Source organism: Oncorhynchus nerka, linkage group LG27 (genome assembly GCF_034236695.1).
Source record: "Oncorhynchus nerka isolate Pitt River linkage group LG27, Oner_Uvic_2.0, whole genome shotgun sequence".
In the NCBI taxonomy this organism is placed as follows: Eukaryota; Metazoa; Chordata; class Actinopteri; order Salmoniformes; family Salmonidae; genus Oncorhynchus; species Oncorhynchus nerka.
In genome coordinates, this window is record NC_088422.1 from 38,297,718 (window position 1) to 38,316,641 (window position 18,924).

The window sequence follows — 18,924 nt, forward strand, 5'->3', positions numbered from 1 at the left end:
TATGCCTAAGTATCAAAAGTGAAAGTATAAATAATTTCAAATTCCTTATATTAAGCAAACCAGACGGTGCGATCTTCTTGTTTTTAACATTTACAGATAGCCAGAGGCACACTCCAACACTCAGACATAATTTGCAAACAAAGCATGTGTGTTTAATGAGTCTGCCAGATCAGATGCAGTAGGGATGACCAGGGATTTTATCTTTAAGTGCATGAATTAGACACTTTTCCTGTCTTGCTAAGTATTCAAAACGTAACGAGTACTTTTTGGTGTCAGGGAAAATGTAAGGAGTAAAGTACATTATTCCTTCAGGAATGTAGTGAAGTAAAAGTAAAAGACATAAATAGTAAAGTACAGATACCCTAAAAAACTACTTAAGTAGTACTTTAAAGTATTTCTACTTAAGTACTTTACACCACTGGCCGATGCCTTTTACAACCATGATCCGATGGGATTTGTTTTAAGCCATTCCCCGATAATGCACAGCCTGATAATGCACATTTCCCGATAATGCACAGCCTATTGCTTACGTATAGTACAGTACACTGTACATTTGAATTCCCTAAAGTCAGTACAGTGTTGTCAGTACATTGTACCCCAAGAGCTGCTCTTATGACCGGAACAGTAGTTCTGTAGATTCCTTTAAGCCTCTTTACAGAAGGGTAAGGAGTCAATGGCTCTTAAAAAGATGATGGAGCTTACACTTGACCATCACATTAAAGAGAGTGTTTTTTTCTTTGAAACGAATAATAAACTCTTTGATGTACTGTACAAGGCTAAGACTACGAGCAGCCTTGATGTATTTAGGGCGGGAGGCTGCTCTTTTGTTGCTCAAGGTAATGATAAGCAAGCAGTGCTGTAGTGTTTTCTCAGAGGGGACAAAACTTTGTAAAACAAGCAGATGATAGAGGAGACTCAAACAATTGGGCAGGTGATTCATTGTACTAATTTCAGAGTATAGTACTCCTTATCCTGCTGCCCTAGTGTCTTTATGTTTTGCATTGTATGTAGCCTGCTTGCATTTCTAAATGGGATAATAAAGTTTATCTGGCTAAATTATTTGTGTTTCTTCTCTCTCAGGTATCTGGGGATCACCCGCCCCCTCACATACCCAGCCAGGCAGAACGGCCAGCTGATGGCCAAGATGATCCTGGGGGTGTGGCTGGTGTCCGCCTCCATCACCCTGCCACCCTTCTGCGGCTGGGCCAAGAACGTCCACGCGGGCGGCGTGTGCCTCATCAGCCAGGACTTTGGTTATACCATCTACTCCACGGCTGTGGCCTTCTACATCCCCATGCTCGTCATGCTCTTCATGTACTACAAGATTTTCAGGGCCGCCCGCAAGAGCGGCCTCAAGCACCGCTTCACCGACTTCACCCGGCGCGAGCGGCTGGAGACGGTGGCAAGCGAGGCACTGAGGATGCAGGGCCTGAAGCCGCAGGGCGTGGCCGAGGAATGTGCGGTGCTGTCCCGTCTGCTGACCCGCGAGCGCCGCAACATCTCCATCTTCAAAAGGGAGCAGAAGGCTGCCACCACGCTGGGGGTGATCGTGGGCGTGTTCTCCATCTGCTGGCTGCCCTTCTTCATCCTGTCCACGGCCAGGCCCTTCATCTGCGGAGTGGAGTGCAGCTGTGTGCCCATCTGGCTGGAGAGGTTCCTCCTCTGGCTGGGCTACGCCAACTCCCTCATGAACCCCTTCATCTATGCCTTCTTTAACCGGGACCTGCGCTCCACCTACAAGGATCTGCTGCGTTGCCGCTACCGCAACATCAACCGACGCCTGTCCGCCGTAGGTGTGCACGAGGCCCTTAAGGTGTAGGAGGAAGAGGAATTTCTAATCCTGTCCTCATTGTAAAGACTACTGGCTGCTACTCTTTGTGATTGTATAATAGAGGCTGAGGGATGACCTGTGACCTGTGGCTGTAGATAAAGACAGAGACAGACTGTTAATACCTCTCTAACCCGCTGTAGAGACACAGAGACAAGGCCATCACTTAGGTCTGTGTCTGTCTGACACACACAGTCATTCTATTTTGGGACACAAAACCATAGACCGTATTTGACGGCCTATTTAAGTTGACACTGGCTTTGTGCATATGCTACAATTCAGTCCTGACTTCATATTCATGTCAGGAAGATGATGCATTGACTTGGGAAATCACATGCGGACCCTGGCGATAATTCTAGGTCATTAAAAGCATGGGCTGCAAATGGATTTCTGCACAATGACATTTGCTAAATTAATGCTTGCGCAAGGGGTGCCATTGGCTGTTGACTTAAACCAGTGAAGGTCACAGAATCTGTATCTATGTAAATGTTTCCAGTTCAACTTGTCTGTCGTCTAGTAGGTGATGATGGTGAACAATTGAAAGTGGTCTGTTTAGAACATCTATTATTTTTTGGAGGCAGGCAAGTGTTTAATGTTCACAAACAAAAACACTGCAAAACAGAAAGCATCCATTGTCAGTTTATTTTCAGACATGCCTTTCAACTCATCTATCTCTGCAAAGTCAACCCAATGGACACCTACACAGACCCAGGGGAAACACACACAGTACATGGCCAAGATGATATATTCCTTTGGAATATAAATCGTAATGTGAATGAAGGCTAACAAACAAAAGTGAATCTTGTAATGTTACCACAAAGCACTTGAGGGTGGTAGGGATAACAAGCCTGTGATTTGACGTGATTTAATGGGGAAGATGCTAGAGAGGTGGTACAACAAGTAGGCCTAATGGTTAGAGTTGGAGAATGTTCTGGAACAAGCTACATACATCTCTGAGAAATGCCCATTTACAAAATCCACAGGAATCCTCAGCATTTCATTTGGCATTCATTGTTCAGTGGATTCTGCTTGAAGCTCACATCTGTCTAACATGCTATGCATTATCCATGAAGATAATCCAGAATGTTGTGCATAGTCAGTTTGACATAGCTCAGCAGCAAAGTGGTTCATACTTCACTTCACCCTAGCACACTTAGGCACATACATGTAAAACATGTAGAAGGTGCCCACTGGGCACACACTGGTTGAATCAACATTGTTTCCACGCCATTCTAATTAAATGATGTTGAACCAACGTGGAGGAGACGTTGAATTGACGTCTGTGCCCAGCGGGTGATGACAGATCTTAAACATTTTCTCCAAGTTGAGTTTTCACAACACACAAACAGTTGGTTGGCTGCACGAAACAGACAGATTTTCCCTACTGATTTGATTGTGTTATAACAAAAGCTTATCAAATTGTTCAACTATGATCCATTAAGGAAAGGCACTTATTGTGCTGATGAGGTTCTCCCAACAAGGAATGAGTCCACCCATCAAAGTCTTCATCGCTAATGCCTGAAGCAGCAGGTGTTGCTACTTCTGCTCTCTTTCATAGCAGGATGTGGTCAAAACTTTTATCAACTCTGCATCAACTTGGTTTATTCACAACTCTGTTCTGTTGTAATCTGTGTAAAAAAAATTGTATAGTTGAAGCAGTGTGTGCTTTTCTCTACCTCGATTTTCGGAAAATACTTGTTAATTATTGCAAACAGATATATTCCTGGCTTGCACTATATTTTGTCATATGATTCCTTGTTATTTAAGTGTCTAGTGTCGACGGCATTCATTGACATACCCTTCTACAACTGCTTTGCGAACGTTATTCTCCAAAATGTACCTGGAGAAATTAGAGTATATTTCTTTCATCACTTTGTAAATAAAGTAGCACTTGGTTTAAAATCAAAAATGGGTTTCTGCCAGAATGCACATATTTTCCACAGTCACTCAGACATGTATGTGGTCATAAACTATTTAATACCCATAGACTTAAAAGCTCTGCCAGCTGTTTCACACTTAAAACAAGTGTTAAGGTTTTTTTCCGGTGAAGGAGAGGAGGACCAAAATGCAGCGTGGTTATTATTAAACATCTTTAATAAAGATGATACCAAACATTACAAAAACATAACGTGAAAAACCAAAACAGCCCTATCTGATGCAAACAAACACAGAGACAGGAACAATCACCCACGAAACACTCAAAGAATATGGCTGCCTAAATATGGTTCCCAATCAGAGACAATGATAAACACCTGCCTCTGATTGAGAACCACTCTAGGCAACCATAGACTTTCCTAGACAACTCCACTAACCACAATCCCATAACCTACAAAAAAAACCCTAGACAAAACACACCACATAAATAACCCATGTCACACCCTGGCCTGACCAAAAGTAATAAAGAAAACACAAAATACTAAGACCAGGGCGTGACAACAAGCCTTATCTTACACTTTAAAACAAGAAGCCTTCACAAACCACGTTTCCATCCACAGTTTTAATGCGAGTCACAACAACTTTGATGGAAACAAGAAGTTTTGGTGTAATTAGCGCAATGGCCTAATTATTTTGTTTGACATGGTGGGGTCTTTTTGTGTCTGCACACGCCTTTATGTGCAAATATATATATAATAACAATCATATCGAAGTCAATTTGGAGTCAGGCGATGAGATGGTATGTGGTCCTCCCACTACGACTGCAGTTTAATAGGCTACAGATTAAATAAGTTATGGTGAACTTCACAGGGTGTTGAAAGTGCACGGTGATGAGCTTGATGATGCTTTCCAATAAATATAGAGGGTCTTATTCTGGTGACATGATGAGCGATGCTTAACTGCTGTTTGTTAAGTAGAGCAGCACAGGGGAACCCTAGAGCAGACTCAGATGAGGAAACAGAGATGAATGAACCTAGTTATTTATTGTAACACAGGGAGATACGGAGTGCAGATCCGGGGATGCTTGGATGAGTTGTAGGAAACCAGATGTGGAGGCTGAGGTTGGAGTGAGCTGGGTTGGGACAGGGTATACAGGTCCTGAGGGGAATCCAAGGGAGTGGTGGTGTGGTCCAGAATAGGGTAGCAGGGTGGTGAGATGTGGATCAGGAGCCAGAGTCAGGGCGGCAAAACTGCAGTGAGAGGATAAACAGCGTCAAGCAGGGAAACAGGTACAGCAGGGTAACAGGATCTTGAATAATATTAATGGCTAGAAGCATAAACTGACTGAGCAGAGATTACAAGTGGAAGTGGCAGAAGTGAGTATTTGTAGAGGTCTTTATAATGGAACGAGTTGCAGCTGGTAGGGATCTGCTCTGACTCCAGCACAACTGTCTCCAAACACACAATCACACACAAACAGAAAGGGAGGAGGAAAGAGTGAGAGTGTACTGGGGGTATGGCTGCAGGTCAAGCAGACACCGGATGACCACGAGGGGGCGTGGCAGGAGCACATGTGACACTGTTTGGCAAACAAAAATATTCTCGCTCTTATTCATAATAATCTCATCATGTAGACTAGACAACCAGCCTGCACAGCCTACCCGCACTGTGTCTGCGAGCTGTTGGCTAGAGCGCAGGTGCCAAGACCAGAGTAGGCACATTTGCTATTTAACACAACAGTTGTCTGACAAAATCATGCGCGGATCTTTATCCACAACAAGTCCATTTGGTGGAAACATACCACTGGTGGAAAATATGCATATTTTCTTTATGCGGATTCTAGAATATTCGCATGAAAATCTGTCGTCTATTGGATGGAAACCCTGCTACTGTCACATAAAACATCTCATCAAAGAGTGAAACCTAAATAGTGCAAAATACAGTGCCTTCGGAAAGTATTCAGACCCCTTGACTTTTTCCACATTTTGTTACGTTACAGCCTTATTCTAAAATGGACCAAATAACAACAATTCCTCAGCAATCTACACACGATACCCCATAATAACAAAGCGAAAACAGATTTTTAGATATGTTTGCACTTTATAATCTTTTTTTTTTTCGATAAATATTCAGACCTTTTGCTATGGGACTCGAATTTGAGCTCAGGTGCATACTGTTTCCATTGATCATCCTTGAGATGTTTCTACAACTTGGAGTCCACCTGTGGTAAATTCAATTGATTGGACAGGATTTGGAAAGGCACACACCTATCTATAGTTGACAGTGCATGTCAGAACAAAAACCAAGCCATGAGGTCAAAGGAATTTTCCAAAGAGCTCCGAGACAGGATTGAGTCGAGGCACAGATCAGGGGGAAGGGTGCCAAAAATGTCTGCAGCATTGAGGGTCCCAAATAACACACTGGCCACCATCATTCTTAGATGGAAGAAGTTTGGAACCACCAATACCTAAAATTCCTAAAGCTGGCCACCCGACCAAACTGAGTAATCAGTGGAGAAGGGCCTTGGTCAGGGAGGTGACCACTCCTCAGTAAAAGGCACATGACAGCCCGCCTGGAGTTTGCAAAAAGGCATCTAAAGACTCTCAGACCATGAGAAACAATATTCTCTGGTTTGATGAAACCAAGATTGAACTCTTTGGCTTGAATATCACGTGTCAATTCCCTGCGGTGAAGCATGGTGGTGTCAGCATCATGCTGTGGGGATGTTTTTCAGCAGCAGGGACTGGGAGACTAGTCAGGATCGAGGCAAAGATGAACTGAGCAAAGTACAGAGAGATCCTTGATGAAAACCTGCTCCAGAGAGCTCAGGACCTCAGACTGGGGCAAAAGTTCACCTACCAGCAGGACAACAGCACTAAGCACACAGCCAAGATAACGCAGGAGTTGCTTCGGGACTGGACTTGAACCCGATCAAACATCTCTTGAGAGTCCTGAAAATAGCTGTGCAGCAACGCTCCCCATACAACCTGACAGAGTGTGAGAGGATCTGCAGAGAAGAATGGGAGAAACACCCCAAATACAGGTGTTCCAAGCTTGTAGCGTCATACCCAAGAAGACTCGATGCTGTAATCGCTGCCAAAGGTGCTTCAACAAAGTCCTGAGTAAAGGGTCTGAATACTTATGTGCATGTGATATTTCAGAGTTGTATTTTTTATAAATGTGCAAACATTTATAAACCTGTTTTTGCTTTGTCATTATGGGGTATTGTGTGTAGATTGATGAGGGAAAAAAACAATATAATCAATTTTAGAACAAGGCTGTAACGTTACAAAATGTGGAAAAAGTCAAGGGGTCTGAATACTTTCCGAAAACACTGTATATATACACAAAGCTGGCGAGATTGATATACCTTTCATAGACCTTAAGGCATGGTATAGGTCTTGTTGTGAAATATTCATAGATTTTCAGATGAACTCAAAAAAATCATAAAAAAGGTTCCCTGAAACTTGAGCGACTCTGGAGGAGTGAATGAGGACAGTGACCCAAAAACTCCACTTAATTCCCATCCTGCTACCAGAAAAATATTTTATTCAAAACTAGTGTGGCAGCTGTCATATAGAGTCATTTAGGTAGTAGGTACTGGAACAAATTTGTGGAACAAATGGAACAAGGACATTGCTTCACACAGTAGCTATAAAGTACATGACTGAGAGAAGAGAAAATAGCATACACAACAAACTAAAGAAAAAGAGAGAGAGAAAATAGGCTTTTCTCCTGTAGCATGCTGACATTCTGGTAGTCAGACACACAAGACCGACTGCCAGCCCCATCCTGTCTAACCGACAGCGTCTGATCTCCTTACAGCCATGGCAACAGGGGTTACACTCTGAGGTATGAGCAGAGCAAACCTTAAGAGGAAGCCACCCGCCCTGCATATCAGCACACAGTTTTGCTAGCGAGCTTCCTGTCCCTGTCGCTGTCCCTGTGCTGGCTTCAATGTCTGTCACCAAAGATGTGGTCAAATGTTCACATGTGATGTCTGTTCATCAAAGGGAAACAGAGAGAAGCAGATGACTCCTTCACATATGCTGTCCAAAGGCTCTTCTCTCTGCCAACTACAGAATGACAGCCTGTGGGGGGGTGAAGGATGAACACACGCACACATATATTTTTAATCCCACCTGGTAATTAAGGCGAATGCTTTGATGAAACAAGGGAAAAATAGCTAACGTTGTAAAACAACTGATTAGCGACGAGGTTGAAAGAGCACTACAAGAAGATATGCAGCGTGTCCTAAAGCAGTAGTAACTGTTTTTGATGTGTGCAGCACAGCAAAGGAAAAGTTATGCAAATGTATGTTGGTATTACCAGTGCCAATAAAAAGCATGAGCTGGCGCACACCCAGAGAAGATTATTTAGTGTAGAGGTGATGACTAACGGTGAATAAACTGTAAGCTATAAAAAATAAAGGGAGTCACACACTCTGTATATATAAACTCCCAGTAATTTATTGGGTAAAACACCAACATTTCAGCATCACTGTGCCTTCTTCAGGGTTATTACGAGTACCACCACACACTTGACAAGTACTTGAATTCACTTAATGTCTATGTCACCTGTTCTGTTAGGGTGAATAAAGGTACTGTGGGCATCTTGCTGTACTGATGCAGTGGTAGGTGAACAATAACACTGGGAGGCCAAAACATACATAGACAGTCGGAGTGATACACACTCATTCTCACATTTATAGAAATGGGGTGTAAATGCACCCTTGTTGCCCTTGCACCACTCTCGCTCCTACCAACCTCGTTCAAGCCTCAGCTATAAATAAGACTACCAGTAAACACATCAGTTACTGAGTAATCCAATTGATTTGGTGTGACCTGAAATATCAAGTTCCTCCCAGAGACATATATATCCTCTGGGCCGACCGCTGCACGAGATACAGGTATTAACAGTGCCACTTATACAAGCATGAGATTTAAAACACACAAGAGATATCGTGTCGAGATGACTGACAGTCAGTAATTGTTGTGTACTTTCTGTCAGTGAACACAGCAGGAGGAATGTATCCTTTCATTCATGTAGCAAAGGGAAAACATGATTGTAAACATAAACATGGCATCAAAGCAATAACTACTGTAGCTTACATGATGCAGCCCTTCCCTTCCCCCTTTGAGTTAAAGTGGATCTTACCCACCATACAGACCTATACCAAAATCACAGTATATTTGAGTCTTGATTCACCATCTTGCATTTTAACACCGTATATTCATTAGGGTCAATGCCAAGATTACACTCCTACGAACTGTATATATATATATATATATATATCCAGTACTGTGACATCAACCAGAGTCTTGTGTGGGAAGGTGCTGCATATTAAATTTTTTTTTTTGCATATTCTCACAATGTACAAAAATCACCCTTATCATGCTGTTGAAAGCCTCATTGTGTAGCATCAGAGCTTTAGGGAATGATGAGAGAATCGCTTTTTTTTTGTCAGGGCTCAGCAAAAGAAAAACAGGGATGAATGAGTAAATTTGCTTGAATGTAATAAAATAAACGAAAAACATCACCATTCTTCATTTAAGATACTATTAGTTTCATCAGCGGGGAACAATGAATTGAATGAGACGCCCCGTTAGCCTGTATCCTACCATTGTTCATCCTCTGCTTCCATCTCATATTCATTCCAGGTGAGTGTCCTACCTGCTGTTCTGTTATCTGTTCTAGTCTAGCAGGCATTCCGCCTCACCTCCACTCTATCTCCCCAGGCCAGCGGGGGAGACAACCGCTTTGTGGAGGTCAGATAAGATCCCAAACACTTTTTCCTTTATAAGATCAGACATCATTACAGTACATACAATAATTATCATTCATTTTTTTCTCCTGCTTTTCCCTTTTATATCTGGTATCATGCTGTGAGTTTCTTTGTTAGTCTGATGATTAAGAAAAGTCTCATTTTCCACCCGCATAAGATATTGTTGAGTCATAAGCTCACACACAAGTCAGGTAATTTTCAGTGCACATTCAGATGTAACAAACCATGCAGCTCTTTTCTCCCTCTGAAAATATTACAAAAACATTACAATTATAATTTGTCATATTTATAATCCAGATTTCTCACCAACTTTGATCATACATACAGTATCTACTGTACATTCACAACTCACTGAAACCATATTTAAACAATCTGGTCACTAATGGGGATGGGACAGAATTGGGCAGAGAACCGAGTGGTCCTACGTCTGACTAGAGGGAATACAGCTCCGAGTTACTTTTTAATAGCAGGTTAGGATAATTAACGTGGCAGGTTAGAAGACTTAGGTGAAGGTTAGTAAAAAGGTTAGGGTTTGCTAACATGCTCTCCTAACCTGCTACGAAAAGTAACGTCCTGTCTTAGCTGTAGTTCCTCTCGTCACAACCAATCACAGCATATCCACTTTATGTAGACCCGCCCACTTGACCAAGTTCCTGATTGAACTTGACTGTTTTTCTACTTCCAGCCCACTGACAAATAAGCAAACCCATCGTTAAAACCCTTGTGTCTTGTACTCGTATACAGGTTGAAAATGCCAGATTTGGGCACTTAAAAGCACCTACATTGGAACCTAGTGGCTGTACAGTAACATGCTACGAATGACGTCAGAGCTCAAACTCTGTGGTTTACAGCGCTGTATGGGTGTATGGGGTAAGGGTTTGACAACACCAGTTGTCCTGTAACTCCTGTAACTCAAACCCTTGTCATTTTTTTGTTTTATGTTGCACCTAAAACAACATTTTCCAGGAATATTCTTATCATGTTACTGACTGTATCCAGAGTATTTTCATATTTCGTTATCAACAAATGCAGCAAAATAAAAAATATAGAAAATAAATCAGTGTAAATCAACAGTGTAAAGTTTGGATTCAGTCTTGTAACAGGCGAACGGTTGTGTCCTCAACTTTGGTCTAATAATATTCCCATAATCTTCAAACGGTTCTCTTTGAATTGCTACCATGATTGTACATATGCTTTTCATGTTTCTACTTTAAGAAACATTTCTATTTAGCCCTATCCATATAGGCTCATTCAAACGAGTGTAAAGGGTTAAATATGAATACAATTTGTCAAAACGATTAAATCATGTGCACAGAATTTTAAAGATTTGTTAATTCTCTGTTGAGTAAAATTATTGAAAAAAAAAAAAAAACTTTAATTGTACATAATAGAATTCTTCAGGTGCTGGTGGGAAATGGGAAACTGAGAAGTCCGACATTATTGTGTTCAAGTGGATTTGAATTCAGAAACAATTATTCAACCAATACGATTTTAGCTAGCTTGCTCAACATTGACAGTGTGGTCAAACATAAGCAATGTAAAAAATAAAAAAGTATTGCAATGTGTCGTGGAACCCGTAGATATAGGAGAAATGTTTTAAAGATCAACAACATTTTATCTGTTCGACAGGAGTGGATTATTATTTTGTCTAACTTTCTTGATTGAGACATATGATGGAAACTGTGTTTTTCCAATAAATGATGATTGCGGAATAATTTTGAAGGTAGGTGGCACACGTGATGTCATCATGTAAATTTAAAGCTCCACTCCACATTTAATTATAAATGCCTACGGCTTGCTAAATCTATTTTTCAACTATAAAAATAATGCTTCTTTGCAGGACAAGGATTGCCTTGACTTTCAAGAATGCCTGAATTTCTTCGACATACTTTTGTGGTTGGCTGAATTCAAGTTTCCCCATCAAATTATTTCAGATCTCACCATGGCATGGACGGTGGTGATACGTTGAGAATTATTACAATATGGTAAATATGAGTAAATGTTGCCAATTTATTAATATGCAATTTGCCTAAATGGATAATGGAAACACTTCAACCACTTCGCTGGTATTCAACCATGTTTTTTTTGTTGGTGTGACGTTGTTACATACAGCTGTTATTTATCAACACAAGACAGTTAAATGGAAATGCACCGTAGCAGTCAATTATCACATCTATTTTCTATGTAAATGTTCTAAATGTCAACAAAAAATCACAGGTCAAGTTCATGGAAATATAGCTACTCACCGAAATGGTGGCGAATTTGCAATCTGCTAGCTACCTGCCATGTTAACTCTAAACAGGGAATGCTAATGATGCTAACATCGGCTTCCGATTGCTTATTCTACATGAAAACAAACACTCAATTTTTTTCAAATTTTTTCCTCACCAGAGAATTACCATATCTTTCAAATTCTGTACGTTATTCAAAAGATTTGACAAATGTAATTGATATTTAACGACATCAACAGCTGTGTGTCAAAAAACAAATACAAATAATTGGATGCGCCCTTGTTGCCAGGCTGTGAAAAATCTGTCCATGTGCTATTGAGCAAGGCACTTAACCCTAATTGCTCCTGTTAGTTGTTCTGGATAAGAGCGTCTGCTAAATGACTCAAATGTAAATGTAAATAGTACTGCCAGGTGCTCTCTCGGTGTCACCCCTGACTTGAAAGAAAGCAAGTCAGAGCACATTGGTTCTGATCCATGACTTTAGCAGCTGCTAGACTCTTTCTTCCTGGCTCACACCCTTTCTGTGTCTGTCTGTCTGTCTGTCTGTCTGTCTGTCTGTCTGTCTGTCTGTCTGTCTGTCTGTCTGTCTGTCTGTCTGTCCTGAGCCTGCTACCAGGGCCTCCCATAATGCATCAAAGTCTATTAAGCCTTGTTCACACTGCAGGCCTTAATGCTCAAACCAGTTTTGTTTTTCTAATCCGTTTTAGGATACTGACCGTCCAAACAGCAAGTTACAAGTGACCAAATTGTATTTGTGTGGGTTCAGACAGCAGTTATTTGCTTGCATGGTAAGGCAAGTTGACATAGTAATGACGGGTGTGTGCGCAGTGGTGTAGGCTGATTGGTCATGGTGCTCATGCATCCTATCACTCAGTAGTTATGTAGAAAGCTAAGGTGACAACAATGCCTGCCATGTATGTTTCCCAGTTGCTTTGAATGTTCAAAATCACAGTGTAAGAACACTAAAGCCTTAAAGGATAAGATGATCCAACTTTTCTTTTGGCTAGCTACAGCAGTCAACTAGCTAGCTAGGTAGCTGTTTAGCTAATTTGTTTGTAAATAATTAACATTCTCGCTAGCTACCACATGTTCTTGTCAAAACTAAGCGACAAAATCTGCCAAATAACAGTCTAAAAACCACTTGAGGACAAATAAATCATATTTGACCGTTCAGACACAAGTCGCATGGCCAGGAATCAGATTTCAAATGTGGCTTAAAATATCAGATTCTGTGTTCTTTTTGGCTGTTCAGAATGCCGGAGAAATTAACAGGTTTGAATCTGATATGCAATAAAATTGTATTTGAGTCACTTCAAATGCCAGTGTGAACAAAACTTAAGTCACCTGTGTGTACAGTCTATCACTCAGTCTCACATCAAAAACCGTCACTGCTTCAGGTCATGCTAAATATGCCTTCTTGTAATACTCTTTCAACCTTTTCTTCCTCGAATTACTCTCCTGTGAGTATTTTCTCTGACCACTGTTACACGTTGGGGGATAGGGAGGGAATCTTTGAAATTCAATTTTTGCCCTCAGATATGCTCACCGCTCACTATTGGCATTTTATTTTGTTAAACAGTTGATTATTAAATGTTCACTTTGTGGTATCCCTTGTGCATGGACAGAGATGGTACAAATAAAAACATGACCAATCCACAACCTTGTTTCTATTGCAGTAGCCATGCCATAGCGATCTCCAATTCAAACTGACCACTTAAAATCTGCAGGTTAAATTGGTGATGAAGAGATGATAATTGTCAGTCTCAAAAGCCAGAAGCAGAGACATTTTTCTCCTCTATGTCTATGGCCAGAACCCCCTCCTCTCTATTTTGTTTACCTGACAGAAAATACAGAGACCCTTCGTACATTGAGTTATAAATGTGCAGTATATTGGCCTGTAAAGTGTACATTGGGGCAGAACCCCAAGCTCAAGGTTCCACAGTAGAAAATGAGTTTCTCGCCTCGCATTGACCAGCCATACAATTAAAGAGATCACACACCTAGCCCAGACGCACTGAGCTGCAGCTCTGAAAGCCCAGTCATACAAAATCAATGGCGCTGAACGAAATCACCAAGATAGAAGACAAACCAGTTTCCTTTTTGCCTCTCGACAGTGTGCTTTTCTACACAGTTTTCAATCACATAAACGTTGACCATCTGATTGATTTGAGAAACTTCAGGCACAGTACTTTTTAACGGCTCACCTTGGCTGAAAATTACATACAGATAAAAACATGCAGCAACAACACAACATACACACACACACGCACAGTCACACACATGCACAGTCACACACATGCACACACAAACATACACAAATATCTCATAAACCCTGACATCTGATTTATTTTACAAACTTCCGGCACACTAGTTTTTAAAGGCTCACCTTGGATGAAAATGACTTAGAAATAAAAATGTTTATGTGGTCAAGCAACAATAGCACAACGCACGCACACGCACGCACGCACGCACGCACGCACAGTCACACATACCAGATGGTGTCAGAGGAAGGCCCTAAAAATGGCCAAAGACTCCAGCCACCCTAGTCATAGACTGTTCTCTCTACTACCTCTCGGCAAGCGGTCCCGGAGCACCAAATCTAGGTCCAAAAGGCTTCTTAACAGCTCCTACCCACAAGCCATAAGACTGCTGAACAGCTAATCAAATGGCTACCCTGAGTATTTGCATTGACCCCCCCCCCCCTTTTTGTTTTACGTCGCTCCTACTCACTGTTTATTATCTATTATCTATGCAGTCACTTTACCCCTATTACCTCGTACTAACCCCTACCCCCCACATTGACTCAGTACCAGTACCCCTGTATATAGCCACGTTATTATTTTATTGTTGCTCTTTAATTTTTTACTTTAGTTTATTTAGTAAATATTTTTCTTGACTCTTATTTTTCTTAAAACTACATTGTCGGTTAAGAACTTGTAAGTAAGCATTTCACTGTACGGTCTATTCCGCGCATGTGACAAATAACATTTGATTTGATTTGATTGGAATTTATGTTACCATTAATAAAATATTGTAATCAGATTACAGATACTTTAGAAAAACTGGATGATTAGAAAGAATGTTTGCAAAAAAATACATTGACACTTTTATGTTTTCTCAATGACATTAAATTTAACATTGAAAAAAGTCAAAAGTTTAAGTTTGTTCCACGTGAGTGAGTCTGACCACAATTCAGAGATCAATGTGATGACACGCCAAATGCGTTTGATGGATCCTTTTTGTCTTCTTCTAATGCCTCTTAAGGGGAAAGGAATCCAAAAGTAACTTTAAGTAATATTACGTTACTGATTTTGAGTAATGCTAAAATTACACTACTGATTACAGCTTTAGACAGGTAACATTACAGTAACAGATTATATTTAAAAAGGAAAAAGTAACCTACCCAACTTTGCATACACACGCACACACAGAGAAACAGCTTGACATCTAAATTGTTATAGCAGATGATTTATGTAATTAAAATATGGAGAAATTCCACTGTCGAGTCCCAATATTCTGGATAATATGAACAATATTATTATATAGACTATCTGTGGTCGACTAATGTGACAATGTCCACCGGCACTAAGCCCAACATCACTGCACATTGAAGCATCCTTTACCTTATTTACTACATGCAGATTAGACATCATTTACTCTTGGAGCGGGGCTGACAAAAACCCCAAATACAGCCTGATTACGTCAGAGTTAACAGTAAACAACTAAATGAAGTGAATCTCAAACCCGCCTTCCTCCTCCTCATAGTAACGAATAAATCTTTGCCCATTCGGGTGGGTCATTTATAATCCATTAATTCATGTATTTACGTCATTTCTATTTCTTCTCATTTGCTTAGAATGGAGTTTGGAACAGTTTGACGTTCAGCAGGAGTCCATATCCATTTTCCTTAGATAGCATAAGATAAGGACAGAAACTCTTCTTGGCCACTGCCAGTGGTTGTTATTTTCATCAAGGTTATTAGGGAGGAGGCTGTCTCAGACATGGGAGACAGGGGAATCAACGTGAAAAAAAGATTTACAAAAGGTCATCAGCGTAAGGGCATTTCTTTTTTTTTTAACAAACGCTAAACCTAAATCCAATGACATGGTGAAATGTTTTGTTGATTTCACGTTGAATTCACATTAGTTGACAACTAAACCAAATGTAAATCTAGACATTGAACTGACGTCTGTGCCCAGTGGGATGTTTTTGGGGAGAAATGTATTCAGGACAGAGTCATCTCCATATGTGTCCCTGGTCTCCATGCGTCCGGTTAGCAGAGTCAGAGTAAATGTAGATTTAGTGTCAGAGATCTCCACTGCTGATCTGAATCCAGATTACTCACACTTGAAATGACACTGCACTTATGATAATATATTTGATATTTTGCATCTCAGCTCCAAATTGAAGTTCTCACTTGTGACCAACAAAAAACTGAAGCACATTCACACACTACAAACACACAGCTTGCATGGCATGCAGTATGAAATATGGCACCACATGCACTGCCATCTGGCTAAAATCCTTGGTGAAAATTACAATATGAGGGGAGAAATATAAAAAACAGATAAACAAGACACAGAAATGTCCCAATACATATTCACTGCCTCCCTTTTCCCTCTCCCTAAGAAACTCATGCCTGGAGGGCAATCATGAAACCCATACCAACAGACAGACAAACAGCAAATGTAAGGGTGGAGTGTTTCTGTTCATCTGTTCCATACTGAGGCTGGGAAGCAGTAGTAGCAGCACTAGAGCGTCTCCTGGAACAGTCTGTGATTGACTCCCAAATGGCACCCTATTCCCTTTATAGTACGCTATTTTTGACCAGAGCATGGGATCGGGTCAAAAGTAGTGTACTATAAAGAATATAGGGTGCCTTTTGGGACTTAGCCTGTATTCACTAGCTGTGTCAGGGTGCAGGATGAACAGCTCAACTACCTTGAGCCATCCATTATTGTATTCCGCACAGTGGACCCCCCTCTCTGGCCCGACAAGCGGAGCGTCAGCAAGGTAATGATGGTGCATTAAGATGATGAAAGGATAGTTTTGGATTTCCGGTATGGCGACTATGGGGTAGTCCAGCTTCTTCGCCTGTGGGATCGTCTGGGGGGAGGGGGACAAAGCCCTTTTGTGGGGAGATACAAATTCTGATTGGCTGGGGCTGGCTCCCCAGTGGATGGGCCTGGCTCCAAAGTGGGTGGGTCTACAGTGCACACTGAAAGTATTCAGACCCCTTCCCTTTTTACAGCCTTATTCTAAAATGTATTAAATTAAACATTTCCCTCATCAATCTACATACAATACCCCATAATTACAAAGCGAAAAACAGGTTTTTGGAAATACCTTATTTACGTAAGTATTCAGACCCTTTGCTATGAGACTCGAAATTGATCATCCTTGAGATGTTTCTACAACTTGATTGGAGTCAACCTGTGGTAAATTCAATTGAATCGGCATGATTTTTATAGGCACACACCTGTCTATAAGGTCCCACAGTTGCCAGCGCATGTCAGAGCAAAAACCAAGGCATGAAGTGGAACGAAATGTCCAGCTCCAAGACAGGATTGTGTCGAGGCACAGATCTGGGGAATGTGTACCAAAAAACGTCTGCAGCATTGAAGGTCCCCAAGAACACAGTGGCCTCCATCATTCTTAAATGGAAGAAGTTTGGAACCACCAAGTCTCTTCCTAAAGCTGGCGGCCCGGCCAAACTGAGCAAACGGGGGAGAAGGGCCTTGGTCAGGGAGGTGACCAAGAACTGGATGGTCAATCTGTCAGAGCTCCAGAGTTCCTCTGTGGACTTGGGAGAACATTCTAGAGGAACAGCCATTTCTGCAGCACTCCACCAATCAGGCCTTTATGGTAGAGTGCCAAGATGGAAGCCACTCCTCAGTAAAAGGCACATGACGGCCCGCTTGGAGTTTGCCATAAGGAACCTATAGGACTCAGACCATGAAAAACAAGATTCTCTGGTCTGATGAAACCAAGATTGAACTCTTTGGCCTGAATGCCAAGCGTCACGTCTGGATGAAACCTGGCACCATCCCCCGCTGTGGGGATATTTTTCAGAGGCAGGGATTGGGAAAAAGATTAATGGAGCAAAATACAGAGAGATCCTTGATGAAAACCTGCTCCAGAGCACTCGAGACCTCAGACAGGGGCGAAAGTTCACTGTGTTTCTGAATGTAAATACCTTCCTATAATATTTACGGACCATAGCCCATTGTCCTTCACGTTTAAGCTCAGACCTGGTATTCCAATAAAAAAGACATGGTGTTGAACACAATGCTACTAGGTGATAAGGATAAGTTTAAGGATAAGGATAAGTTTACCTCTTATCGCAACACACAGATAGACATGTTTTTGGAAATAAAGGTAGATCATTAAGTATGCCCAACTCTTGTCTGGGAAGCTTTTAAAGCATATATGAGAAGTGGTATCATGTTTTACTCTTGAAATAAGAAAAAGAAGACACATAAAGAACTAGAAATACTAGAACAGAAAATCCACAACTTACATGCTGACCAAACCAGACGCGAGCGTGCGCCATCGCATGCATTTTGATGTTGTACCCCTACATCAGACACGATCAGGACACGCAGGTTAAAATATCAAAACAAACTCTGAACCAATTATATTCATTTGGGGACAGGACGAAAAGCATTAAACATTTATGGCAATTTAGCTAGCTAGCTTGTTGTTGCTAGCTAATTTGTCCTGGGATATAAACATTGGGTTGTTATTTTACCTGAAATGCACAAGGTCCTCTACTCTGACAAATAATCCACAGAATAAACGGTAAACCGAATTCCTTTCTCGTCATCTCTCCTCCTTCCTCAGGCTTATTTTTTAAACTTCTTTGGACTTTATATGGCGGTTGTCAACCAACTTTACAGTGCATTTCTACAACCGACTGGAGTGTGGACATCAGTGCATCTTTCAATCACCCACGTGGGTATATGCTCCTAAACATCAACGAGGAGAAGGGTGAGGCTGGACTTGCAACGTGTTGAGCCTCACAAATTGAACCTATTTCTATTTTGCACCTGGCCACGCAGACACTCGCTGAGGCGTGCGAGCAGTGTGGGTGTAATGATTGAATAACATGTATGTGTAAATTGGTTTATAATTTATATACAGATTATAGCCTCAGTCCTTGGCTGCTTCCCAATTGTAAACTATTCCAAAGCAGCGGGAAGTCG

At 41.3% G+C, this 18,924-nt stretch overlaps 1 protein-coding gene across 1 annotated transcript in view; it reads left to right on the plus strand.

Moving 5' to 3' along the window:
• The window catches only part of LOC115111746 (5-hydroxytryptamine receptor 7-like), a 44,513-nt gene extending 42,139 nt beyond the window's left edge, over nucleotides 1-2,374 (plus strand). The window contains exon 2 of the mRNA XM_029638118.2: nucleotides 1,081-2,374. Within this exon, the coding sequence (XP_029493978.1) occupies nucleotides 1,081-1,819 (739 nt within the window). The 3' untranslated portion in view covers nucleotides 1,820-2,374. The remainder of the gene's footprint in view (nucleotides 1-1,080) is intronic.
• The last annotated feature ends 16,550 nt before the right edge of the window (nucleotides 2,375-18,924 follow it).